We start from the raw sequence: 23,849 nt of genomic DNA, 5'->3' as shown, positions 1-23,849 counted from the left end.
CCTGCAGGTTAAACTGATCTTTGGGAAAGTGTGTAAGATAAGATAATAAGACATATATACAGTATACAGTGATCCCTCGTTTATCGCGGGAGTTGCGTTCCAAAAACAACACGTGAAAAGTGAAATCCGTGAAGTAGTCAGCTTTATTTTTTTTATTATTTTACAATGCAATACTGAACTATAGAATGAAACCAAAAATCAAAACCTGTTTTAAAGCCCAAAATTTGTTTAAAACAATAATTTTAATATAGTAATACAAGGTTGGAAACATTGTCACTCGCGTATTTCCCAGTCCCAGCTGTGCCTCTTCGTCCTGACTCCGCTCCGCTGTAGCGTCTGTTTCTACTGAAGGCGCAGGACGTAAAGTTGCAAATGTAAAGTTGGCAGAATGTACAGAAACGAAAACTGTTGACAAGTGAAAAACCAATACAGTACAGCGTCAATATTTTATTTCTAGCCAACAGTAAAGCCCCTGAGCCAATCAGGATTCAGAGCACAATGCACTGTAAAAATATCCGCACTGTAAAAAAAATCCGTGAAGCAGCGAAGCCGTGAAAGATGAAACGCGATATAGCGAGGGATCACTGTATACATAAATGGTAAGAAATAGTGCAGGTCAATGCAGGAGTAATGTGATGTATTGTTCGTGAGTCCGACTGGCTGCTGTTCATGGTGCTTAAGTGATAAGTCACTTGGTGTTCAGCAGCCTGATGGCAGAGGGGAAGAAGCTGTTCATGTAGCGGGAGGTTTTGGTCCGAATGGACCGAAGTCTCCTGCCTGAAAACAGTCCGTGACCAGGGTGGGAAGGGTCAGCCGTGATCCGACCTGCACGCCTCCGGGTCCTGGAGATATACAGGTCCTGGATGGATGGAAGCCTGCAGCCGATCACCTTCTCGGCAGTGCGCACGACGCGCTGCAGCCTCAGTCTGTCCCTGGCGGTGGCGCCAGCGTACCACACGGTGATGGAGGAGGTGAGGATGGACTCGATGATGGCCGTATAAAACTGCGCCAACATCCTGGGAGGCAGTTTGAGCTTCCTCAGCTTCCGTAGGAAGAACATCCTTTGCTGGGCCTTCTTGATGAGGGAGCTGATGGTTGGCTCCCAGTTAAGGTCCCGGGTGATGGTGGTGCCCAGGAAGCGGAAGGAGTCCGCGATGGTGATGGGGGAGTCCATGAGGGCAAGGGGGGGCAAAGGGGCTGTGACTTTCCTGAAGTCCACAATCATCTCCACTGTCTTCTGAGCGTTCAGGATTCTCCTTAGAGCCAGAAAGCAGGGGCTGGTGGAGATTGATGGGGAGATGCTGTGGCAGGGGAGGGACGACCACGTAGTTATCACACTGTTGCAGTGAATATACTGCACATATCATCAACAAATGTGAGGTTAAAGGTTCAGAGCAGCACTGAGGTGATACTAAAGATGCTCACTTTAGGTTGAGGTTAAGTTGCAGGATGACCTTGTTGTATAGAGCACGTTAACTTGTCGCTGTGGATGCTTAGTGAGTTGTGAGCACACACTGGTGTACTTACACTAATAACAGGGAGGGCGTGTAAACAGATAAATACAAGTCAGCCAGGAGCAGCTGGTCATTATTTATTTTAAATCAAAAGAATTCTTAAAGTGCACATACTGTAAAATACAGATGCCTTGTTATTAAAGTACATTCCCTTCCATAGAGCAGCATGACATCCCATTCATGTACCAGTCAGTTTAAATTGTACAGTATATTAAGATAAAAATCACATAAATATAACACTTTGCCTTCAACCTCAAAAGCATCCTTTATTGAGTCTTGAATGAAATTCCTGCTGAAGTCGCAGCAAGGCTTGTAAATGGTTAAATATGCTGAACTTTGCTCACATAATGGCCACCAATAAAGACACAATTTGGCTACATAGACATGCTCATGCAGTATCGCATAGGAGGAGCCAGTGAATTATACAAATACTACATCTTGTACTTGGTCATCAACGCATGCATAAAGTCATTAAGGCAACTGCACAAAGATAGATTTTAAAATTGTGGTCACTCTTATGGAACCAATTTTACATTCAATTAAATATTATTACTGACATTATGTAAATACTACTAAATTAGAGTAGATTAAAGTAAATGATTGTTTACTTTGATTCCCTGAATATTTATGTGGTGTTCCAAAAAGTCGTGTCAGTACCAACCCTCACCATGACACTACACATCTCCGGCTTCAACGTATCACCTGATTGTAATACGAGCAGTAGCTCTGCACAAACAGATGGCAACTCAGCGTGTGTCTGTCCAGCATCGGCTAGTTCATTTGTCACAGTAAGACCTGGATCCCGAAGGTCTTCACTTGGTCTCTTCTTTAGAGGTGAGAAGCTCAATCAGCTGATCTGCCTACAAAACATTAACGGAACAGAGGGTGACAAATTAGGTTGACAGATTAACCGAGGCCACAGCCTGACCTTACGCCTAATCAAGGAGCTAAATCAGGTTAACACGCTGATGCTGCTCCTGGTGAGGGATCTTTATGATATCCACATTTCTATAAAGCACATTTATACACTGATATGGACAGACTTACTGTTATAAACCAATAAGAGTTGAGTCTATAAACGAGTCGGGACATGAAGCCCATCTGACTGGCTGGTGCCAGGATGTGAAGGTGTAGGTGTGTGACGGAACAGAATGGAGGCCAGTGAAAACCAAACCTGCAGACAAAACAAAAGTATGACTGTTCAGGTCTAGAGGAAGATTTCTCTCCACGCTGAAAACTCGTTGACTATAGATTCACAATCATAACCTACTGTTTCTTGAAGATGTAAAGAATGAATGAGTTAACAAGATAATCTTGAACCAGCATTAGCTGTCACTATGCAGAGGTTTTAACAGTAATGGTAACCCACCGGACATCACTCAGGTCTGTTACATTGTTTTTCTGGAGGATCTCCTTCCCCAACTCAACCATCCGCTGAACTGTACAGAAATAAAACGTTGGTTTTTTCACACTTGTACAAATATAGCACATATTTCTATTGCATATTGCAGCAAGACCATCAAAATAAACATGCAAATTGTTAAAATCTCACCTAAAGGCACATGTTCTTTACTGAGGGATTTACAATTACCAACATGTTTGGTTGGTACAACCAGGTAATGATGCGGAGCTCCTGGCCTAATGTCTTTGAAGCATGACATTTCTTCATCCTGCAGTGAAGACAGATGGATAAGTCAGTAATAACAAGTGGAATAATGAACATGGCTCTATTGTGGCTTCTAAACCTGTGGTACTGGATGCACTGAGAGATCAAAGCGCTATGATGACAAGTACACAGTAAACGTCAAATGTACCAAATACTTTCAAACGATAAGCTTATTTTGTTTGGTTAACGTCAGTCCATTATCTTCCTGTATTTTGGGGGTACAAACTACTGCAGCATTACCTAAATCATCGCATAATCTCGGTTTATGCATTTTAGAAACGCAAGCAACTCGACTCACACTGGCCGGCTAGCTAGGTAGGTGCTCAATATGAGTTAAAGACATATTCTTACACAATGAAGAAGCTCAGTTTCCATTTCTTTGTTTACAATCTTGCAGAATATACATTTTCTGTCGTATCCTTCAGTTGAAACGTTGCTATTTTTGGTCGTATCAACCTGAGCAGGTTGTGTAGCGTCAAGTGCTGCCATTGTTGATGTCTAATAGACAGACTAGGATAATCGATCCCAGCACAAGGGATGGAGTTTAAAAGACATAGCTAATCGATTGCCGACCCGTAGTGTCAGCAAAATACCACCAGGGGGCGGTCGTGTTCTTTTATGTTCTGACAACTGCCATCACTTTCCAGAAGCACATTTTTTTTAAAACTATCCAGTACTATTAAGGTTTTGATTAAATTCTAGTTTATTATATTCGTTTACTTGATGTACAAATGCGATGACATTGAAACTATCAGACATTAGGAGGGTGACGATCTGCCTCAACACGTTGAGAACGATAAAGGCTCCTTGCCGGTTATGTGGATGCATGTCTCAACTTGGGCGTTCTTTGCCGTCAAATTCTGGGTGGAAGTGCCATTTCTCTAATAAAGGAATGTCACTTTATTAAAACAATGTGGTGTAAAAAAAAAATGACTGCAAAGATATTGACCTTTTCAAAGTCAGTATTTATTTGATCCACATTTGTCTGAATGGATGCAAATTTACAGCAATAAAAAAGTTCCAAAAAATAAAATTTTTCTTTTTTTTTTTTCACCGGGAAATGGTTTTTTTATTGCATTCCCAAAAGCAACATCGGCAGCGCCAGCACCACCTCCCAGAAAACAGTAAAACAAATCAATAAAACTTTTAAAAAATCTCAAATAAATATACAGATGTTATAAAACATATGAAAGATTTTTTAAAAATTATTTTCAATTTGAGTTTCAAGGCCTGAGTTTCACTTTTGCATGGATGAGAAGTGACAGTTGAGCTTTCTCCCTCTGCAAACAGCCCCTCACTGATAACAAACTTTTCTAAAAAAATAATATCTTATTTTAGCAGATTTGTCTCCATGTGTTAAAGCTAAAGTGGGTCATCCAAATATAGGGCTAATGTAAGAAAAGGAAAGGCAAAAGTACAATCAGACAGATAAGTAACGTTGGTCTGATGATGTTACAGTGTTTAAACATTGTTCCTTTTAGCCAACAATCTTTCATTATCCTTGGGTCATCAAGGTGTAATTTTGCACTTTTAAAACAGAAAATTTGAACCATTTCCTGAAATGTGCTCACAAACATTTAATTCAACAGTACTACTGTGAACTTTTGCATAATAAGGTGCTCCATAGCCGAAGTCGGCCGCGAAGGGCTTAAAGCTTAAGATTTCAGTTCCTGACTTGGCTCGCTACAGGGTTACCGATACACAGCCAGTCGTTTAAAGCAGCAGTAACCTGAAATGCTTCATCCAGCCACTTGAGGTGCCGAATTATCCGACATACAGACAAAGGCCGGTCCGTTAATTGCTAAAAATGGCTTCATGCTGCTTGTGGGCTCACCTGAGCCGTGTGCACAGGTGTTAGCTGCTGTCCAATCAGGTTCTGTTCAGTAGTGGCTAAACTGTGTGTTCTCCTCAGGGTCTAGAGGTTCCTCAGCTTCTCTCAGAGCCGTGAGAGTTTCCTTTAGCGTTATCTGTCAGCTCTGCACAGTCCAGACCTCTACATCTTGTACAATGAAATCCTTGTGCGTGGAGAGGGACGGGCTACTGAAGGTGGGACAGGAAAAGCTGGAGCCGTGGTACAGATCAGCGTCCAGCCACAGGCCGAATCCACCCCTGCAGACAGAGAAACACAGTAGCTCTTTACTGCCAAATCTTTCAAATTATCATAAAAAGAAAGAAGTTATCTTCCGTCAGATTAAAGGTTCTTTATCTCGTAAGTAGCGTCTGTTGTAATAAGTGCTTGCTTTTGAGCTTATCACAACAAGTCGCCACATTTTCCAGATAAAGAAGAGAAGAAGAACTTACCCTCCTCCGCCAATCTGCAGAGATTCTAGGTCACCACTGACAAAGTAGGTGTTCTTCCCACTCCACCTGTACACCTGTGGAAACACCAAATAGGTAACTATCGTACTATTGTTCTCAGGTTCCGTTATCACTCTTATATAATGGCAGATAAAATATGGTGACAAAAATGAGTTTCAGCTTCACCTTGAAGTCAGGGTTGAAGTTGAATAGAAAGGTTTCTCCCGTGCCATAGCAGGATTTACTGACTCTGAATGGATCAGAAGAAAAAGCCCCAAACACCTGGAAGTTCAAAGATCGGAGGTCAGTAAGGGGTCGGTGACATTTGTTTATCAAAAGGGGGAAAAAAGAAAGTCTCAGAGATAAGAGAAAGACGGGAACCTTTTTGTGCATGTCTTTGATGACCAGGAGCACGGGGCTGTCCAGTCCTGCCATCTTCCTGTACAGAGTCTTCAGGCTGCTCCCATGGACAGCTGTGCTGTACACCAGTTGCCACGAATAGCCCTGAGTCCTGGCCGGCATGTGAGCTGCGAGCTGTTGGGGGAAAAAAAAAAAAAACTTTGGGTCAAAATATACCCACCTCGATCCAATAAAAAGGCAAAAACTGTCAATGTTATTCATGCATGAATATACCGTATATGATAACACAGCTTACCGTCTTTGTGTGATGGTCGTGCAGCAGCTGGCTCTGGACTACCAGGACAGGGAACCCATCATCAACTTCCTTCACGTATTCGGAATCCTCCAACTCGGAGTCCTCTGAGCTGAGACTCAGGCGGCGTTTGGCATCCTTGACTGTGATAATCTGGAGATGGAAGAATCAGATAGTTGGTTGGTTTCGTAATTCCTAACCCTGCTGTGCCACTTCTATCTGCACATCTATCGCTCTACCTGCTCCTCTAGTCCTACCTCAACATACGGCTCCACACACTTGCTGGCAAAGTAGAGAACTTTGATATTTTCTGGCTTCATAATACCTCGATTTCTCTTCTCCAAACTACTTTGCTCTCTAAAGTTTCCCGTATATCTGCACGAGCCTGCGCGCATCACATTTCTACCCCTCTACATAACTTTCACTGTCTGTGTTCTGAAACGTGATTGGCTGGAACCCCCGTAGGAAGGATTTTGTGCTGTTGGCCAACTTTCTGGTTTCATTTTACACCGTACAGGAAGTGAAGAGTGGGCTGCTGCGAGGGAGCAGAGATAGCATGTCCATATATAGAGAAAGTGGGATTTCCCACAAGTTCTGGGATGTCTGAAACCACCGCGGCGCCTCCATTGCAGCAATTCTGGGGATGGGGAGGTGGGGGGTGTAGCTTGACCTATTTAACTATTTTATGATCTGACTTTATCTCCAGGCTTCAATCTTACATTAAAACAAGCAGCGGTGCAAGAGCCTCACCTCCCAGTTTTTAGCAGCCGTGCTGACACGATTATTGAGGTGTTTGCTGACCACGGCGACCTTCTTCTTCTCCACCACCCGATGGCACTTCTGCTGCTTCTCTCTGCGGTGGTAGTGAGGCTTCGGGTGCTTCTTGTAGATCTCCGGTGACCACTGCACAAAGAAGGTGTAGAGGTGGTCCACCCTGTCGGAGCAAAAGAGTGCAACGTTGAAGAGGGGGAGAAATTGTTGCACGCGAAGTTTAAAAGTCGTCAAATCGTGGAGTTGTAGTTTTCCAACGTGACAGCTGGCCAATCTTTCTTTCCCATGGCTGGAGTAGGAAAGGGCCATAAAAACTGCACATTTCTAATGTCTCAGACATGTCGGTGCAGGAGTTGCATGAAAGCAAATTAATGAGAGAACAAAACCGGTTTTGGCGGTTTTCATCATTACACCTGTTGGACTGCAAGTTTCTTATAATATAAGTGATGCGATGGTTGTACTAAAATCTACAATTTCCCCCAAAAAGGATTTTGCAGCAATTTAATTCAGCGCTTCTACCTTTAATACTGAACCCCCACCATGAAATTTGAGACAACTGACCGACTTTCCCCCTTTTTTTTCTTCTTCCTGCAGCACGTACTCAACTGCCGTTATGCAACGGGGAAAAAAAGAAATCCGTGCAAGATTCAACTCATTTTTCTGCATTGAAAAACTAACAAAAGTAAGACCACATGCAACATGCGTGGAAAAAAGTTTCTTTCACTTACTCTCCAACGCTGTATGCAACTCCCATGGCGACTGAAGAAGGGTGAGACCGAAGGCTGTGAAGAGAAGGAGAGCGGCGGTGCTCCAGCAGTAATGCAGCGGTGTCAATCTGCCATCGCAGCATTTTATACTGGAGGGTCAAGCACTGAGATAGGCCCCTTTCACTAAACGCCCTCCCCTTCTGCCGGAGCTCTTGGAGGCCTGCAGTCCGTTGCATATAGATTTCACAACGGTGCCTGAGATCCAAATGGTGACAGATTAACTTGACCTGCTCCCTGTCCCTGTCATCAGGCTGGCACAAGTTCACACAGTTAGTGTGTCAACTTGCACATAAAGCAGTCCAAAGCGAAAAGAATGTCACAAAAATGCTAAATCCACCTGTATGAATGGATTTAATTCTGACCTCTGCCCTGAAAACTAACCATGCTAAATATTTGCTGAATCCTTTATTACCTGTACGCTGATGTCACTCTGACACACTTTTATGGAAGAATATTGCTATAAAATTATACAATACAGAAAAGTGACAGTGCTTATAAATCTAGGAGGTGCTGACGGCATCAGAAATTTCAACTTCTCTTACCCCTGTGTTGGGTAATTGTGCAGAATAATTGCTCAAAGATAATATAGGGAAATGAAAATAGCAGCATGTTGCCAAGGTTAGCGGGGAAAAGTGATGGGAGACAAATCTACCTATCAACGTCCTTAAAAGCCATAGCATATCTCTTCTGGTTAGTAATCTGGGGGTGGGTGGGGGACTTGAAGATACAGTTTAAAGCAGGACCTGAGATGTCAGCACGGTGCCCAGATACTCCTATTTCTCCTATTTCCTTGAATATTCCAGGTTGAGCTCAAGATAAACAATCACACAGACGGTGGCTGTAGGTAAACACAGACCTCTCGCCGCTCCTGGTCTTATCTTAACACTCGCTGCTTTATCAGGATTCCTCTCAGGGCCGAGGCCTCACACCCAGATTTAATCAAAGAGGCAAAGCTTGATTGCAGTGTTGACCACCAATAATCAATCAGCGACGGTCGTTATCTCAATGATCTAATGCTCAAACAGGTTGATTGAGTTTTTCAACATCATTTAAACAAACACTTCTCATTGGGTCAGATAATTAGATGCTGAGCCGCTTAAACACTTATCCCGTGACTTAGGCAATCGGGAGTGTTTTCACCTTTGTTTCACGAAGGATCTGCAGGATTTTTCCCCAAGCTATTTGGCACATGCTTCATGAGGCCACGGAAGGAAACTTGCCATCATTTAGTCTTTGTCGGGGATGTTTAATTACAAAACGGGCAATGACATTTCAAGAACACACTTTATCCTGCAGAACTGGGTCGGGTTTCACGAAGGAGCCAGCACGGTGGCCTTAAACTGGAAATTAAATCCACAGTTGTAGAATTATGCAGAAGACTGACGTTAGTGCGAAGGTTTGCACCCTGCCCTTCGGCGGAGGTGTTCTCTGCTTTACAGTCTGTGTCTTAATAACAGGCACTGTAAACAACGGGAAACATGCAGGGCAAGGTTTTCATTTCTAATCAGAGGTTTTAAAAGAGCTTTCAGCTTCTTCACGAGGCCACTGGCTGAGTTGTTACAGTTTAGTCAGGCAACTTTGGATGAAACCAAACATGTTTTTAAGCGCAATTACTTGCAAAATTAGGAGAGCATCAATTTAGCTACAGGCTCTGTCTCAGTGTGTTCGTTCCCTGGCAACAGTCAACTTACAGACATTACAGGGAATGTCAGACTCCCCTCCCACCCCCACAGGGATCGAAGAAACAGAGCGCACAAGAGGATGCTGGGGAGGTGGTGAGATTGATCGCCGACGCACGGAGCAGCACAGCAGCTTGCAGAAGGCAGAGAAGCACGAGCAGCATACGTTGAGCACAGCAGCAGCAAGGAAAGAGCGAGAGTGACCAGGTAAAAGGGAGGGGGTTAAATACCTGCCCTAATCAGGACAGAGGGTCATGTGACCAGCTCCCCACGCTTTCCATTAGTAATTCATTCAACTGTGGTTCTGTCCTCCTATAAAGTATTTAGGTCAGACTCCCCCAGCGTTTAGATTTCCTTCCCACTACAGATGGGCGAACATCATTTATGCTTACGACAAGGTTTCTGTCTTCACTCGTGCTGTCCAGAGATGAAACGGGGTCAAGACGTCAGGATGTTCTTGCACAAGAGAAACTGAGGACGGGAGAGATCAATTTGAGGCCGTGCGCTCTGACAGTTATGCAGGATCGATAAGTAATCAGGAGGGTCAGATATACACCCTAGGCTTATGTGCAAAGACCGGTGCGCGTGCTCGTACGCACCAATTCTTATTATTCATCCACCTGAAGCATGCACATCTATCAGTCCTGCATGCACAGGCATGCAACTGAGGGTGGACCAGCTGGATTGTTGTCCTCAGGTTGAGCCTTTACAGTAAAAATATGAATGTGGGCCTTGTCTGATAATTACACGCTGACAGTGGTGATCACACCTGAACAGATGAGTGAAACCGTCGCACACCATTGGCGCGGTTCCTCTTTTCTCTTACAAATATGCAACATAAGCACTTCGCATGTATGGCGCAAGAGCAAGAATTTGGCTGTCATGGATCACTTTTGCAGAGGCCAAAATATTTCGTACCTGCAACAATAGAACTTAATCCCCCCCCACCCACAATTGCAACCGCAGCTCCACTCACAGACAGTACTGAAGCGTGCGAGTGCTCAGACAGACGGACCAACACCAGTCATTTTGGCGAGCGAAGCCTTGTTTGCAGAAGGATTTGGGAGTTTGCATTGATTTGGGAATGTGGTTCGAGCCGTATAAGGTGCCGTTATGGTCAGCGTAAAGCTCTGAGCTACTGACACTTAGACTACGTCAGTAGTGCTCGAGTCGGTTTTCACTTATAATCATGCCGAGATAAAGGATTGAACGCATCGATCGGTGTGATAGGAACTGATTTTAGAGGCCTCGTAAGCGTCTATTCCACAGACAGAATTATTATCTCAGATTTCAACAGCTAGGGGGGGAAATCAAGGAGTATCAAGATGATAACGGATTAAATAAGAAACAAAGCATTAATTGATTATTACTCTGAAGGTGTATTTTAACACTCACAGTCACGTTCTGTGTTAACTCTCTTTAACAAGGTCTTTTGTATTATGTCGATGTTTGAGAATGTTTTATTCCCTATAAGGTTGACCTCAAAGCCAGCTATTTGGAGACCCAGCAGATGTAACATCAGAGCCAAAGAGGATGTAACATCACACCTATAAATGAAGTATTTTTACTTCCTATTTAGATTGAGGAGAACTTCCAGAGGCCCTGGAAAACAATTCAAGTTAGCGAGATCTTGAATAATGGAGACACTTGCAACAGAGCGTGTGCGAAATCGTATTTTCTGTGTATCAGTCTGTCACTAAATCTATAATCTTGTCATTCCGAGGACATGACCCCAGGTTGAACCATGCAGGGAATCGATTTCTTCCTATCCAAAAGTCCAGCGGTGTTATTGTGGGGGTTTTATGCTCAAACACCGCATGTGTGCATGTGCAAGATTAGCTTGGCCTGCGTGTGCATGGGAGTCTGCACATGTTGGCATGGACATGTCTAATCAGACCTGACCTTTTATAGCAACTGTTCACAGAGAGACAGAGAACCATCAGTTAGCATGCGGGCATATGTTTACACCACAATTCATCGCGCTGTACGTGTCTGATATGATAAGACAAGACAAAGACAAGACAGAACATCTGAAAATCAATCTGCTGAGTGCACCCCGAGAGTTAAGTTCAGGTTGAGGTTACAGGCCAAAATGAATCCTCTTGATGTGTAACACAGGCGCGTCATCCTAAAATAAGAGGCTTTCTCATTTTTGCTGCGCTGGATGTATTAGCGGTCAAAACAACGCTAATGCAGTCATGCTTTTGCTCTTTTTGGGTGTGTGTCTGTGCTGGAGGGCCAAATCTCAGAGCTCAAAGACTAGCTTGATTTGGCTTTGTACAGCGCTGTGTGTATGTGCATGTGCAAGTGTAAACAAGCACTTGTGGTCTATTGTGTGAATGTTAAATATATGACAGAGAATCTTAAAGTCTATACCAGACCACTGTGTATGAAAATGTATTTAGCAATGTCTGGAAACCACATATGAAGGCCTGATGACACATCAGACACATAAGAGTAGAGTCCACAGTGTCTGTCAGGGTTAGTGACATTTCTAAAGTAAAAGTTTTAATCAAGTCTTGCTTGCGCCTTTAAGCAGAAGCCACTTCCTCTACGTCTGCAGAAACATGAGTGGGTACAATTTTACTGGTGCAGTGACGCCTGTTTCCATTTCCAGATAACTAACAAATAGCAGCATATAGCCATTCTTTAATCATCCTCCAATTTCGTTTTCTGTTAACCATCAGGTGAGGAAACCCTCTGAGATGGCCAACAGCCCCACACACAGGACAACATTTTCAGAATTCAGCAAAACAGCGTCCCGTGCAGACGACACAGTCAACATTGACCCCTTTTTTAAAAAAAAAAAAAAAAAACCAGCGATGACGAGGTGGAGTTGCTTCTACAAGCAACCCTGAACCACAAAGCTAAAACCTTTACGACTATTCTACGGCTATGTGAGCAAGCTGGGTTGTCTACTGTAGTGCGCAAGAAACCAACGAAACCAGTTCTGTGGTGGCGTTTGAAAACGCTCCCCTCTGGAGCCGGTTTCTGTATAATTTTGGTATCTTTTTCATATTGCTCAGTTATGCCAAGTTATAATGTAAACTCCGCCCTAAAGTTGCCATAGCAATACATTGTGAATTCACACTGACTCCCAGAAACCCGACTGATTGTTACTTCTGCCCTTTAGACCGGCCTGGAGTTTGCAGAGTCAGAGTCAAGGCCAACGATGAGCTCCCGTTCTCGCCACAGCTGACTTGGCGCTCAGCGGTTTAATGGGCGTTAATATGTAACTCTTCATATTTCTTAATACATTTGTGTTACTGCAGCTGATAAAACAATGAGGGAGTGAAAGTATGAGAGGAGGGCATAAAAGAAAAAACTCTCACCCACAGAAGATTAAGCTGGATTTGTCAATTTCACCGCAAACATGCTTCTATTTACTCGTGCTGGTGTGATATCAGGTCCAAATCACAGTTCGGGGGCAGCAGTCTGTTTATATTCTACTAAAGCAAAAACTCCAAACACAAATCAATAAATAGTGCACAGCATTTCAGATTAGTTCAATAAAACTAGTGTGGTCATGACAAACACATATTCAGGAAGATAAAGGTACAGGATGTGGGCCTAAACCAAACAATCTAAGATTTAATTCAGTTATTATCATAAACTGAAACGATAAGCTGTGCCTGGCAGGAGTACAGAAGTTTCTACGTGCGGGACGTTAAAACCACTTTGTTAATATTCTACCAAAGCCTCTCGCAGCACAAAAGTAAGAGAATGTGGCACAAGGTACATGGTAAACATATGTGGGGCTTGATTTTACAGGTAAATATCCCGTTCAAAATGAGACATCACAACATTTACCAGAAATTACATGACTAATCAGAATTTTTGTTGTCATTTTGTTAAGTCATGACAACGTTAAATACTATTATATATATTTTCATGCTGATGTGGTTCCAAATCAGACTCTTCCTGTCACCACGTAGGGGTGGAGTAGACAGCAGCAGCAGCAGTTATAAGATCAAACCTTCCTCCTCAACTACCCCCGGGTACTATTCTAGGGGTAATTCCACGGGAATTCCTTATTGCAGATGCAAAATGGTCCTGTCAAAATGGTTTAACCACCAACAAAATGCAACCAAACAAAACGTTTATTTCTCATTCACTATCAATTTTCTTTGACGTACTCGCCACGTGGGGGCGCCAAATAGCCTTAAATACTTCAAATGTGTACATGTTTTTAGCACTTCTCCTAATTATAGCTGAGTCTTAATATGGAAACAGGGGATATTATTAGCAACATTAGCTAAGTAATTGTTCATTTGACACTGAAGAAATTTCTCTGTGTTACAAAACTGTAATGAAACTTGCTGAGATTAAACCAGTTTAGTAGCTCAGCAGTGCTGTTGCAACAAGACCAAGCAGGACAAGTTGAATCAAAAGGTTTGGTTATTTGCTTTCAAATACCACATGCCCACACAGATTGGAATTAAGTACCTAATTATTTAATAAGAGGAATAAAGGAACAGGACCCGGATAACCACACATAAACTTCTGAAAGGTACCAGAGAGGGATTCCAAGGTGCAAACGTGTCATGTGTCGACCCTTGACTTTATAGCAAAGCTGTGGGACACCGCAGAGCCCCAGATGGACACTTGTACAGTGTATTTAACAGAGATGTGTGTCACATTTTACAGCATGTTTCAACATACAGACTTAAAAGGGCCATGACATCTGTTCAAACACCATAAAAAGGTCAAATAAAACTTGCTAACTGTTCTGGAAGATTATGACAGTTTCCACATGGACCGCCTCCACTAACTGTGAGAACAAATGTTCAACTGCCTGCTGAAGCCCTGGGCTCAGACTGTAGCAAATTTTAGCCCATTATCACTAAAGACTTCACATTCAAAACTGGGAAATAGATACAGATTTAAAGAGATGAATGTTGGGTTTTTTCTTAATTCTATATCACTGGCTCTGCCTTTTGGCAAGAACTGCTAGAGGACCGTGTGGATTTAGATCTCCGATCTCTAAACTTTTGAATAAGTCCGTGAGATCTGCTCAACCTATGTTTTCTGCTCATCCTGGTTTTGGGGGCAACAATTTTAGTAATGACGCCCGAGGAAAAACACTGGCAATGCACTGAGGTTTTCCTGGCCTGGGAAATGTACCCGGAAATCCTCTTCAGGGAGATTTCCTGGAGGGATCCTGATCCAAGCCCCAAGTCACATCAACTCGTCCTTTGGTTTTGTATGTTCTTGCCTACATGAGTAAAATAATAATAATAATTACTGTACTCCCGATGTTTTTAATATCTCTGATGGATTTGCACTTTCAGCCTATTGATGGCCTTTGGTTTTCAATATATTGATTTTTCCAGTCAGACACGAAATGGACCCCTAAATTCAACAAAGTGTAGCTGAGGACACCTTTTGGAGAGAAGAGGTATGACAGGCAAAGTCAACCTTAATCCCATTTATTAGCATGTGCAGAATATATCAAAAAAAATTATAGCTGCTTATTGAGACTAATTGTATTTTCTCGAATTTAAACGCGTCCTGGCTTCATAGATTCACACAAATTAGAGAAAAGAATGCAGGAACACTCTGGGACAAACTTGGCAGCCTGGTGTTTCTCCACAGCCTCGTGTCCCTGGACATCTCCTGGACAGACCACATCACAGCAGTCGTCAAGAAGGCTCAGCAGTGGCAACGCGTCCTGAGAGTCCCCAGGACGCACAAGCTGGACTCTACCGGACTCTACCGCTTGTCCCTCGAGAGCCTGCTGATGTATGTATAGCAGAGGGGAAGAGGCTTCCGAGGGCTGTAAAGGCAGAGCAGCAGATGAGTGGCTGCCCTCGCTCCCAGTCTGGCTGTGAACCTGCTTGGCCTGCTGCCCTCAGGGAGGCGCTACAGGTGCATCAGAACAACAACAGACTCAAAAAGGTTTTAGTTTTTCTTCCCATAAGGCACGACTACTCAAATCTCACACATGCACCGACTTCACAGCCCAGCCTACCAACCCTGGACTTTATTTTACCCGCCTTGTCCCCTCAGTATTTGTTTTATGTCTTTATAATTTTACGTATTGTATTCTAAAATGACAGACTCATTTAATAGTCCCAGGGAGCCCGTCTTCAATGTTTAGCTTGGCCAAGACGATTGAAACTTACCTTTTGGTAATATATGTGTCAAATCCAATAAATGTCCTCTGTGTAAATGTGTTCTGAGACCCGATCCTGACTATATGCTATGGGCACACACACACACAGACACACACACAAGCGCATACGCACGCACGCACACACACAAGCACACACAGAAACATTTCATGAGAAGGGATAAAGCAATATTCAATTCCAACTTTATGATACTGTTTCTTCAGTTCTGTAATTATTCATTAGGGTCCGGGTCCGTTTTGAAAGGGCTTAATTTGAAAAGGTCACTAATGCTACAGGGTTATAGTCATATGTTATATAAAGGTTTCCTTTTTTAGGGAAGGTCCAAAGTCTTATTACCCGTAAAACCAGTTGCAGTGATGCACATTTCCCTGATGCATTCCTGGTTTTATTACTGACAGGACAAGGATGATCCATTCTAAAATGTCTAGATGGGTTTTATTTATTTATCTACTTTAAGCCTCTTTAGTCAGAACTGAAAATTCCATCATGAAACTGAACCTTTCCGTTTTACGTTCCCATCTCTTATAATTAAAGGTTTCACTTTTGAATTTTAATCCTGCAGCTCCAGGTGAGTGTGGGTGTGGCTCCACAGCGACACAGTGGGATGGGGGGGTGAGGTTTGTTATGAGATCTCAGGGCTAGGTCACGGCTGAGGGGTCTAAAGTTCTCCTGGGAACTATTTTTATGTAGCATTAAGCCTGTCAACAGGAAATTAATTGAATTTGACACCTAAACTTAAAAAAAGGAAGTTACATAACGTGTTTCTTTACTGTTGGGTTTTCCCTTTCTTCCTTCCTCATTCACCTTTACATTCCTGGAATGATGCACCATCCAGATGAATGCACACTGGGCACGAATCTGTCATTTGTGGCAAGAAAAATGTGGGCATTCGACGGCGGATGGAGACACATGAATGTGACGGTCAGATCATCCTCTGCTGTAGATCGGCTGGGTTCATCATCGATTCCAGGATGATGGCTGTTCTTTACGACCTCTGCTTCAGCAGTTGTCTCCAGACTACGGCCCTTTGGGGACGGCCAGGCATGAACACTGGCACTCCATAGAGAACTGTTGGCTCTTGTTAAGAAACAGGTACAAGCAAACGAGTATTTAAAACAGTTTTCTATTTTTCTTTTCTTTCATCCCTTGAAAATTGTGTGAAGTAAAATGTACTATGGAAATTGTGCGATGGTGATATATAATAAAACATGAGGGTCAAAATTACCCAGTCTTAGTTATTTGGGGGGGTTTTATCACTCTTGGCTATATTTGTTGTGTTGCTTTAGTCAGACGAATGTCTGACAAATTATCACCTACAACCAACTCGCAGCCTCAGACCTGCCTCATTGATAGTTAACAAAGGAGGCCACACCTGCTCGGGACTGTTTTTCTTTCACTTGCCTATATAGTTTTGAAGCCCCCAAAAATAAAAATGTTTGTAATTTCCAACCAGCAGTTGACGTATTCCTGCGCCACCCAAACCCAAAACCCAACATTTCACTTTATTGATCTCAACTAAAGGATCGACGGTAATTTTTAGACGATCAACGAGGACACCTGTTGGATAACCTCGGTATGACAGGCACAGTCAGTACTGTATGTTCAATACACCAATTTAATGTAACAACATGTTCTTTTTATGAATCAAGCCTTTTCTGTCTTGAAAAATTTGCACACACTCTCTACAATAAGAAAACACTCGACATGGACTCCTGTGTGAAAGAATCTGAGCACCAGTCTAAGTTTAGATTGGACAATAGCAGCAACATTGAAACCCACTTTTTGGTAACATTTGAGTAGAATTGAAGAAAAGACCTGATACCGCAAGATTTATTTGTTGTGAGAACAGCTTTAAAAACAAAAACCTGTGTCACTTGTCAGCATTCCTGGGTGATACAGTCAAGCGAAAATCAGCATAACATTTTGTGTTACAGTACACTGAAACAAGGAAGCGATCATTATGTCTACGGAAAGGTGCAGCTACATCAAATACTTTTTCATTGTTTTTTTAATTTAGAGAATGCCAATAAATTCTTGTCAGCAAAGCCAGTTGCAACAAGGGTTTGCAGTCATCTGATGCAGTTCCTGGTTTCTTTAATAGTGTGAACAAATACACAAGAAAGTGATCAAGTTTCCTTTATTTTGTGCTTTGACTATTGTGCACCAGTTTATCTTCCTGGTCAGGTCTCCCTATCAAAGGACATCTAATCTCAAGGAACAACCTGGCAAAATAAAGGTTAAACAAATGAAGTAAATACATTTCCCCCTTTTTTAAAAAAAAAAATAATAATAATAATAATAATAATAATAATAATAATAATAATAATAATAATAATAATTTGAGCCTCAAAAATGATCTCTACTGATTCACATTTAATCTCAGTTTTATCATGTCTGTGTCTTCAGGAAGTTTCAAAGTTGGTAACTAAACTGCCAACTTTGTAAACAAAAACTTTACATTAATAATCAGCTACAAAATTATTGGTTTAACTCACAAACACCTGTGCTTCATTCTAAAGGATCAAACCTAAAAAGGAAATCTTCAGTTTAAATGTGAATAAGATGTCAAACAAAGAATAACCTGAAGGATTCATCAATAATAACAATGAAGCAGCCTTAAGACATAATTCTGGTGCTGTGGAAATGGAAGAATTTTGCAGTTTTACGAATGCGGATTTCTAATGAGAATTTGCCTTTTTCAAAGGTTGCTGGTTCGCAGATGCTGGGAGAATTTTGGATCACGGATTCAAACAGAAGCAGATTACAGAGGTTTTGATTTCATGTCTTTACATAGCCTGATGGGAAGCTACCGAAAGATTGTTTTCTTCTTCCTTGTTCACCATTATGTTACTGGAACATACCTCCATTCAGGAAAAAAAAATAAGCTGGTTATTGTTTGGCTGTCAGAAGCTGCCAAGCAGGAATTCTTTTAGGTGTGGGGAGCAGGCGGATATATAAGTCTGAGCGCCAAGTGTCAGGTCATCCGCTGCTGTCGACATTCAGGAGCTTCCACCTGCAGGTGAGTGAGGATGCCTGATCATATGAGCAGTCAACTCAACCTGCCTCACTGCTTTGATGTTATGGCTATTTGCTTTTGATGTAACAGCAGCTGTTTTTCCCATCTCGTGGTTTTTGACTGACAGGTCAGCAACATAGAATTGATTCCAAAAGATTCTCATTTTAACAGTTGTGTCTGGACACCTTCGCACACCCGTCAGAATGCTCTCCTTGTTGGTTCTCATTGTGCTGTGCTCCGGTGCCCTCGTCGAAGGTGAGGCCTCAACATTCAACATTCGCAGCTTTAAATGAGATCTTTGCACAAATTCAAAGTCTGGCAGCATCTGGGCATGTGAATAAAAGAAGGATGCTGACTAATGTCTCTGGCAGGTGCGTCATACTCCTTCTCCCCCTCTGTGGGAAGTGGCACCGGTACGTCCTTCTCCCTAGCTGGAAATGACAAGATCACTGCAGTCAGGCTCTATGAGGCGCCGAACGCTTACATCAGCGGGTCAGTTTTAACCCCTGTTGGATGAGAAATATCTCTCTGCAGAGCCTCCTGCTGAAATTCATTTGATTTCTGAACATTTTGACATGTTTGCTTTAGTATCCAGCTTCAATTTGGGGGTATCTGGACCACACTGATCGGCCGTAAACTGGGTACTGCACTGGAGCTGGACCTTGAAGATGATGAGCACATTATTCAGGTCAGTGAAAAGGAAATATCAAGATCTTTTGTCCAGTGTCGGTGCTTTAAATGGATGTTTCAGCCACCCTACAAATATCTGGCAATACAAGCTGGGTGAAACACTAATGGCAGATTCGTTCCTTCTGTTTTGCTGTAAAATGTTAATGAATTTTGGGTTAACTGTGTTTTAGGTCTCTGGTAAATTCCACCAGTCAAACTACATCTACCAGCTGATCTTTGATACCTCTGCTGGGCGCTCCCTCAGGGCTGGTCAGCCCGTTCAGGTGCCTTTTTTTATTTTCTATAAGTTCAATAAGTCTCAACACGCTCTGTCAGGTAGATTAACTTTATACTGCTATGATGCAGAATTCGTTCAACATGTACGCAACAAGCAAGGACCAGCAGCTCGTCATCCTGAGTGGTCGGTTCAACACCGCTGGAATTACAGCTATAGCAGCTCACTGGGGCACTCCTGGCATGGATTATGAAAACACCACCAGCTCTTCGTAAAGAGTCGTGATTGATAAACACGCATGAACATTTTAAATACATATTTCTGTTATTCTCTATGCTCGGCACTTAAAACTTGTAGGATTGAAATGTTCATATATGCAGACTTTTTACATACTTACATAGCCAAAAATTTCTGATTACCAATAAAGACATCATTCATCAAACATGCTTCATATTTCAAAATGTTTACTCCCCAAAGATGTGTAAAAGACAAAGTCTAAGTCCTACCTCAGTTTTCTTGTCCTCCGCGTGCAGTGTTCCAGGCGCGGTAGCTCAGAAAGCTGCTTCCTGTGTAGAGCACCGAGCTGAGGAATGAGAAGAACTGAAGCCAAAGATTTAAAGTTAAAGAAAATGAAAAAGGAACAATGGCTGTAGGGGAAAGAAAGACTGCTGTTGAAAGATTCCTGCGTATTTGACAATCCTGATTCACACTTCACACACATTATCAGATACTATTGTTGTTGTTTGAACAGACAATTACTCAGCTTTGTTAAACTCGTCCTGCTGACAGAATGGTCTTACTGTAGATGCTGCCCAGCACCGGTAGTTGTGTCGCCCCCTGGTGGCCTGACTGACGGAGAGCGCCTCTATCGCCGCTGTCAGCAGGTACAGAGCTGCGGCGCTGCAGTTCAAGCACAGCGACTAGGAGATACAAGGACGCAACGAGCTTGTTATCGTGTCATCCCGTGTGTCTTGTATTTGCTACATGGTGAGCACCAAAATCCATATTCTACTCGGAAAGTGAGGACATTTTTAGGGACTGAGGACATTTTGACTGCTCCCTACAACTCACCCACACACACACGTGTGTGTGTGTGTGTGTGTGTGTGTGTGTGTGTGTGTGTGTGTGTGTGTGTGTGTGTGTGTGTGTGTGTGTGTGCACAACATAGTGAGGACGACCCTACCATATTAAAGAGAGGAACTTTTGTCCAGAGGTTACACATCTAAAGGATGTTTGAGGGTTTGCTGTGGGGGTTCATGTGGTTCAGAATAGAATTGGGCTTCTGGGTTTTAGGTTTGGGTTCAGATTCAGGGCCTGAGGTGTCTCAAAGGAGAGAGGATAAAGATATTAACACACACATGTGCGTGTATGTGTATTACCACTGTATTCCATGGGACAAATGGCATCCTCTTGTGGGCCCCAATGAGGTAAATAATAAACAGGAAAATGGTCAGAAGCCAAAACAAGATGGCTACAAACATCACCCAGCAGAGAGCAGGAACGTGAAAATACTCTGTCCCCGCAATCAGAATCCACACCATGGTGCCAGACAACTGGAGAAAAGAAAAAAATCAAACAAATCCTCATTTCAGATGTGACTTTTGACAACAACACGGGTAACAAAGATGCTGATATATTCAGTTTTCCAGGTAAAAAATATTGGGTTTGAATGGAAATGTAAGGACTGGAATTCAGAAAAAGACCAAGGCTAAGGCACAGTACAAATTCGCCAGTGTGACAAGGAACCTTTTCTTTTTCCTTCAAGCCAAATTCAAACACACCCTTCCTGTTTCACAGCATTCCTACTGGAGTATTTTTTCTTTTTTTTTAAAAAGACAAGATAAAAAAAACTTGTCAGGTTGTTTTTGATGAAAAGGAGTTCACCGTCATGATGTGTCGAGTTCCTGAACTGCTGCATTGCAGCATCCTTGATTTAATGTCACAGAAGCTCCAATATTTGCACTTAAATACAATTTATCCTGGTGTTATAAACAATTCAATTATATATTATGTATATCCTTAGCAAAGTAAAGATTTCTGGCCAGCAGTCCCTTTCTGTCTGCTGCCTGCATTGCTGTATTTACAGAAATGCCAATCCTGAAGGAAAAGAAACAGTAAACTACAGACAGGAAAAGAATTGAATTTGTCTGGTGTCTTTGGTTAATTTCCTGGAAGTCTTTGAGCACTCCCAGTCGGTATGGAAGTGACACACAAGCTGGACATCTGCTCAAATAAAAACCCTCCATTATAACTCATAACTGTCTTCAGATAAGCTCCAGCCTTCACACTGACAATCGTCCTCTCCCTTAATGTGAACACAATCGTTCCATCTCTTCCCGCCGTCACGTTTAAACACCAACAATCTCACAATCAGCCTCTTACTATCTCAGCCAGCAGCAGCAGTCCTTTGGCGGTGGTGGTGAAGGGCTGGTCGAAGGCCAAGGTGGAGTTTGCAATGGTGCGTTCTGGTCCTGAGGGGGTCTCGTGGACTGATATGGCAGCGTTTCTCTCCATGGTGCTCCCACACAGTCTGCCTGTGTGTTTTGGTCCGACTGTCCTTGTTACAGAGGAAGTCGTGTTCCTGTACCAGAAAACACCCCTTTGTTGGAACTGATAAATGCAGCTCATGCTGATAGTGCATCCCCTCTGCTCTTGGTTAGTGTTTTTAACCATCAACCTGCACTATGGTGAGAGCAGGTAAGACATTCATGTCATACATATGACTGGATTTACTGAGGCTTTCTGTCCAAAGAAGAAGAATAGTTTAGTAAATTAAAGCACAGCTGAGGCACTGATCCACAAAAGATGCTGCTGATGCCTGGAGGAAGAGGTTGGCGGCCTCTTTTGCACATCACAGTAGAAAAATATTGCAATAGGACTATTGTATGTTGGAGTCTGTAAAATTCCGTTTTTTATTTTTATTGTTATCATCAGGTTTTTATTATGGTGCTAGTTTAAACCTAAAATATATTCTTGTGATGTTGTGTTTACAAGCAAACATTGAGGACAAGGCTAGAAATGAGACAAACCACTGACCTGACGAAAGGTCTGACCAGTTATTATGAGGGCAATATCACTGTTCTATCAATAAAAGGCATACTTTTTGGATTAAATCCATCGAGAGAACATTAAATTAAAATAAATTATAAAAATGAGTGTTCTCTTCGGGGGGGGGAAAGGTCATTGTCTATTTTGACCACTAGAGGGCAGTAGTTGCACATGGCCCACCGCTGACAGGAAGCTGCAGGATTCAGGAGATCAGGAACAAAGGACGTCAGGTTGAGGCCCTGAGACCTCCCTAAGCTGACAGTCTACGGTATACACACACACACACACACACACACACACACACACACACACACACACACACACACACACACACACACACACACACACATAAAATTCCATATCTATTTGCATTTTTAATAAGGGGATGGAAGCACTGCAGTCCTTCAGTTGCAGTCCGTTGATGTCGAATGTGTGAGATTTTACAGAAAAGAGCACAAAAGAGAACAAAAGTTAAGATGCAAGTGGGGGGGAAAGAAACAAAAAGACTCTGATTAAGTGGGTTTTTCCACTTCATTCACAGCGACATGGCCTGCATTTGAGTGGGTTTTATACTGAATAGATTCTGCTATTAATATCACTGAGGACAGGAAGCCTTTTTTAGATAAGATCAAACCAGTCTCCTCCACTTAAACAAACGCAAACAATTACAGAAGATCAATAACCTTCACATTGAGAGTGCTGCGATCAATAAACTGGGCCAAACATTGTCTGACTGGCACTGTATTCTGGATGCTTTATCTGACTGACTCTGATGCACTCATACTGCACTGATGAACACATTCAGCTCAGGACTGCAAACATGTCCAGTGCTGCACTTTCCTGCCTGCTGCTGCAGTAGTCACACCATACACACACAACCTGAACAAAACAATTAAAAAATCATCACATTTTTTTTCTCTTTGTGAGAGAATGTGATTAAATGCTCCACGTGGCTGTCTGACAGTCAATTATCACAGCAATCACAGCAGGAATGGGGTCATTTTACTTTAATTAAATTAATTAAACCTGCAGAGGCAGCTTCATTGTCATTTATGTCAAAGCACATTTATAATTATTTCTTATCATGTTTTTTTCCGTAGATCTTTCATTTTAAATATGATGCATTGAGGAATCAAATTAAAATAAATTAGTTTAGAGCTTCAGAGGGTTGTTGTGGATCGATGAAAAGACAACAAGGGTTGTTCTGAGGTTATTTTAACTGTTGGATGCAGTCGTCAACTTCCTGTAGTAGCCCCGCCTCCTCCTTTGGGCCCCACCCACTGCAGAACTCCTCTGTCCTTGGTTGAGTGGGGAGTGGGAAAATAGTTCGTTTTAGGCATAGAGACAGAAAATCCTCACCTCACCTATACAATCATGCAGGTATTATTTATTATTATTTT

The 23,849-nt window shown here is 42.5% G+C and overlaps 4 protein-coding genes across 6 annotated transcripts; 1 reads left to right on the top strand and 3 right to left on the bottom strand.

Moving 5' to 3' along the window:
* Positions 1 to 1,577: 1,577 nt before the first annotated feature.
* On the bottom strand, positions 1,578 to 3,706 carry hint3 (histidine triad nucleotide binding protein 3). Its single transcript, XM_003965958.3, has 5 exons — positions 3,532 to 3,706; positions 3,067 to 3,184; positions 2,884 to 2,953; positions 2,562 to 2,688; positions 1,578 to 2,374 (listed from the first exon to the last, which is right to left on the bottom strand). The coding sequence occupies exons 1-5, from the start codon at positions 3,667 to 3,669 to the stop codon at positions 2,327 to 2,329; spliced, it is 501 nt and encodes a 166-aa protein (XP_003966007.1). The 5' UTR covers positions 3,670 to 3,706; the 3' UTR covers positions 1,578 to 2,326.
* Positions 3,707 to 4,124: 418 nt separating this feature from the next.
* Positions 4,125 to 7,785, bottom strand: ncoa7a (nuclear receptor coactivator 7a). Of its 2 annotated transcripts, XM_003965957.3 has the most exons (7): positions 7,630 to 7,785; positions 6,881 to 7,064; positions 6,134 to 6,283; positions 5,860 to 6,012; positions 5,665 to 5,760; positions 5,482 to 5,555; positions 4,125 to 5,289 (listed from the first exon to the last, which is right to left on the bottom strand). In XM_003965957.3, the coding sequence occupies exons 1-7, from the start codon at positions 7,749 to 7,751 to the stop codon at positions 5,151 to 5,153; spliced, it is 918 nt and encodes a 305-aa protein (XP_003966006.3). In that variant the 5' UTR covers positions 7,752 to 7,785; the 3' UTR covers positions 4,125 to 5,150. The 2 variants fall into 2 exon arrangements, with proteins under 2 accessions (XP_003966006.3, XP_011603708.2); XM_011605406.2 differs by lacking the exons at positions 6,881 to 7,064; positions 7,630 to 7,785 and adding an exon at positions 6,388 to 6,848.
* Positions 7,786 to 18,390: 10,605 nt separating this feature from the next.
* Positions 18,391 to 19,843, top strand: LOC101078154 (zymogen granule membrane protein 16). Of its 2 annotated transcripts, none has more exons than XM_003965933.3 (6): positions 18,391 to 18,500; positions 18,669 to 18,752; positions 18,869 to 18,989; positions 19,086 to 19,185; positions 19,358 to 19,450; positions 19,533 to 19,843. In XM_003965933.3, the coding sequence occupies exons 2-6, from the start codon at positions 18,701 to 18,703 to the stop codon at positions 19,674 to 19,676; spliced, it is 510 nt and encodes a 169-aa protein (XP_003965982.2). In that variant the 5' UTR covers positions 18,391 to 18,500; positions 18,669 to 18,700; the 3' UTR covers positions 19,677 to 19,843. The 2 variants fall into 2 exon arrangements, with proteins under 2 accessions (XP_003965982.2, XP_011603706.2); XM_011605404.2 differs by having other exon boundaries at positions 18,434 to 18,500; positions 18,625 to 18,752.
* Positions 19,844 to 19,876: 33 nt separating this feature from the next.
* Positions 19,877 to 21,941, bottom strand: cmtm8b (CKLF-like MARVEL transmembrane domain containing 8b). Its single transcript, XM_003965956.3, has 4 exons — positions 21,784 to 21,941; positions 20,781 to 20,954; positions 20,202 to 20,321; positions 19,877 to 20,001 (listed from the first exon to the last, which is right to left on the bottom strand). The coding sequence occupies exons 1-4, from the start codon at positions 21,913 to 21,915 to the stop codon at positions 19,909 to 19,911; spliced, it is 519 nt and encodes a 172-aa protein (XP_003966005.2). The 5' UTR covers positions 21,916 to 21,941; the 3' UTR covers positions 19,877 to 19,908.
* Positions 21,942 to 23,849: the final 1,908 nt, after the last annotated feature.

Source organism: Takifugu rubripes, chromosome 7 (assembly GCF_901000725.2).
Source record: "Takifugu rubripes chromosome 7, fTakRub1.2, whole genome shotgun sequence".
NCBI classification, from domain to species: Eukaryota; Metazoa; Chordata; class Actinopteri; order Tetraodontiformes; family Tetraodontidae; genus Takifugu; species Takifugu rubripes.
Note: the sequence above shows the minus strand (reverse complement) of the source record. Positions and strands in the feature narration are given on the sequence as shown.

What these genes read in the sequence shown, in the direction of transcription:
- cmtm8b (XM_003965956.3), bottom strand. Translation starts at nt 21,915, where the DNA reads ATGGAGAGAAACGCTGCCATATCAGTCCACGAGACCCCCTCAGGACCA. An exon ending in TGCTGCTGCTGGCTGAGATA is followed by an intron (nt 20,955 to 21,783) that starts GTAAGAGGCTGA and finishes TCTTTTCTCCAG; the next exon opens with TTGTCTGGCACCATGGTGTG. An exon ending in GGTGCTGGGCAGCATCTACA is followed by an intron (nt 20,002 to 20,201) that starts GTAAGACCATTC and finishes CTTTGGCTTCAG; the next exon opens with TTCTTCTCATTCCTCAGCTC.
- hint3 (XM_003965958.3), bottom strand. Translation starts at nt 3,669, where the DNA reads ATGGCAGCACTTGACGCTACACAACCTGCTCAGGTTGATACGACCAAA. An exon ending in AAACTGAGCTTCTTCATTGT is followed by an intron (nt 3,185 to 3,531) that starts GTAAGAATATGT and finishes TCTTCACTGCAG; the next exon opens with GATGAAGAAATGTCATGCTT. An exon ending in ACAGACCTGAGTGATGTCCG is followed by an intron (nt 2,689 to 2,883) that starts GTGGGTTACCAT and finishes TTTTGTCTGCAG; the next exon opens with GTTTGGTTTTCACTGGCCTC.
- ncoa7a (XM_003965957.3), bottom strand. Translation starts at nt 7,751, where the DNA reads ATGCTGCGATGGCAGATTGACACCGCTGCATTACTGCTGGAGCACCGC. An exon ending in CGGCTGCTAAAAACTGGGAG is followed by an intron (nt 6,284 to 6,880) that starts GTGAGGCTCTTG and finishes TTCCATCTCCAG; the next exon opens with ATTATCACAGTCAAGGATGC. An exon ending in CTGCAGATTGGCGGAGGAGG is followed by an intron (nt 5,290 to 5,481) that starts GTAAGTTCTTCT and finishes CTCTGTCTGCAG; the next exon opens with GGGTGGATTCGGCCTGTGGC.
- LOC101078154 (XM_003965933.3), top strand. Translation starts at nt 18,701, where the DNA reads ATGCTCTCCTTGTTGGTTCTCATTGTGCTGTGCTCCGGTGCCCTCGTC. An exon ending in CTCCGGTGCCCTCGTCGAAG is followed by an intron (nt 18,753 to 18,868) that starts GTGAGGCCTCAA and finishes TGTCTCTGGCAG; the next exon opens with GTGCGTCATACTCCTTCTCC. An exon ending in ATGATGAGCACATTATTCAG is followed by an intron (nt 19,186 to 19,357) that starts GTCAGTGAAAAG and finishes ACTGTGTTTTAG; the next exon opens with GTCTCTGGTAAATTCCACCA.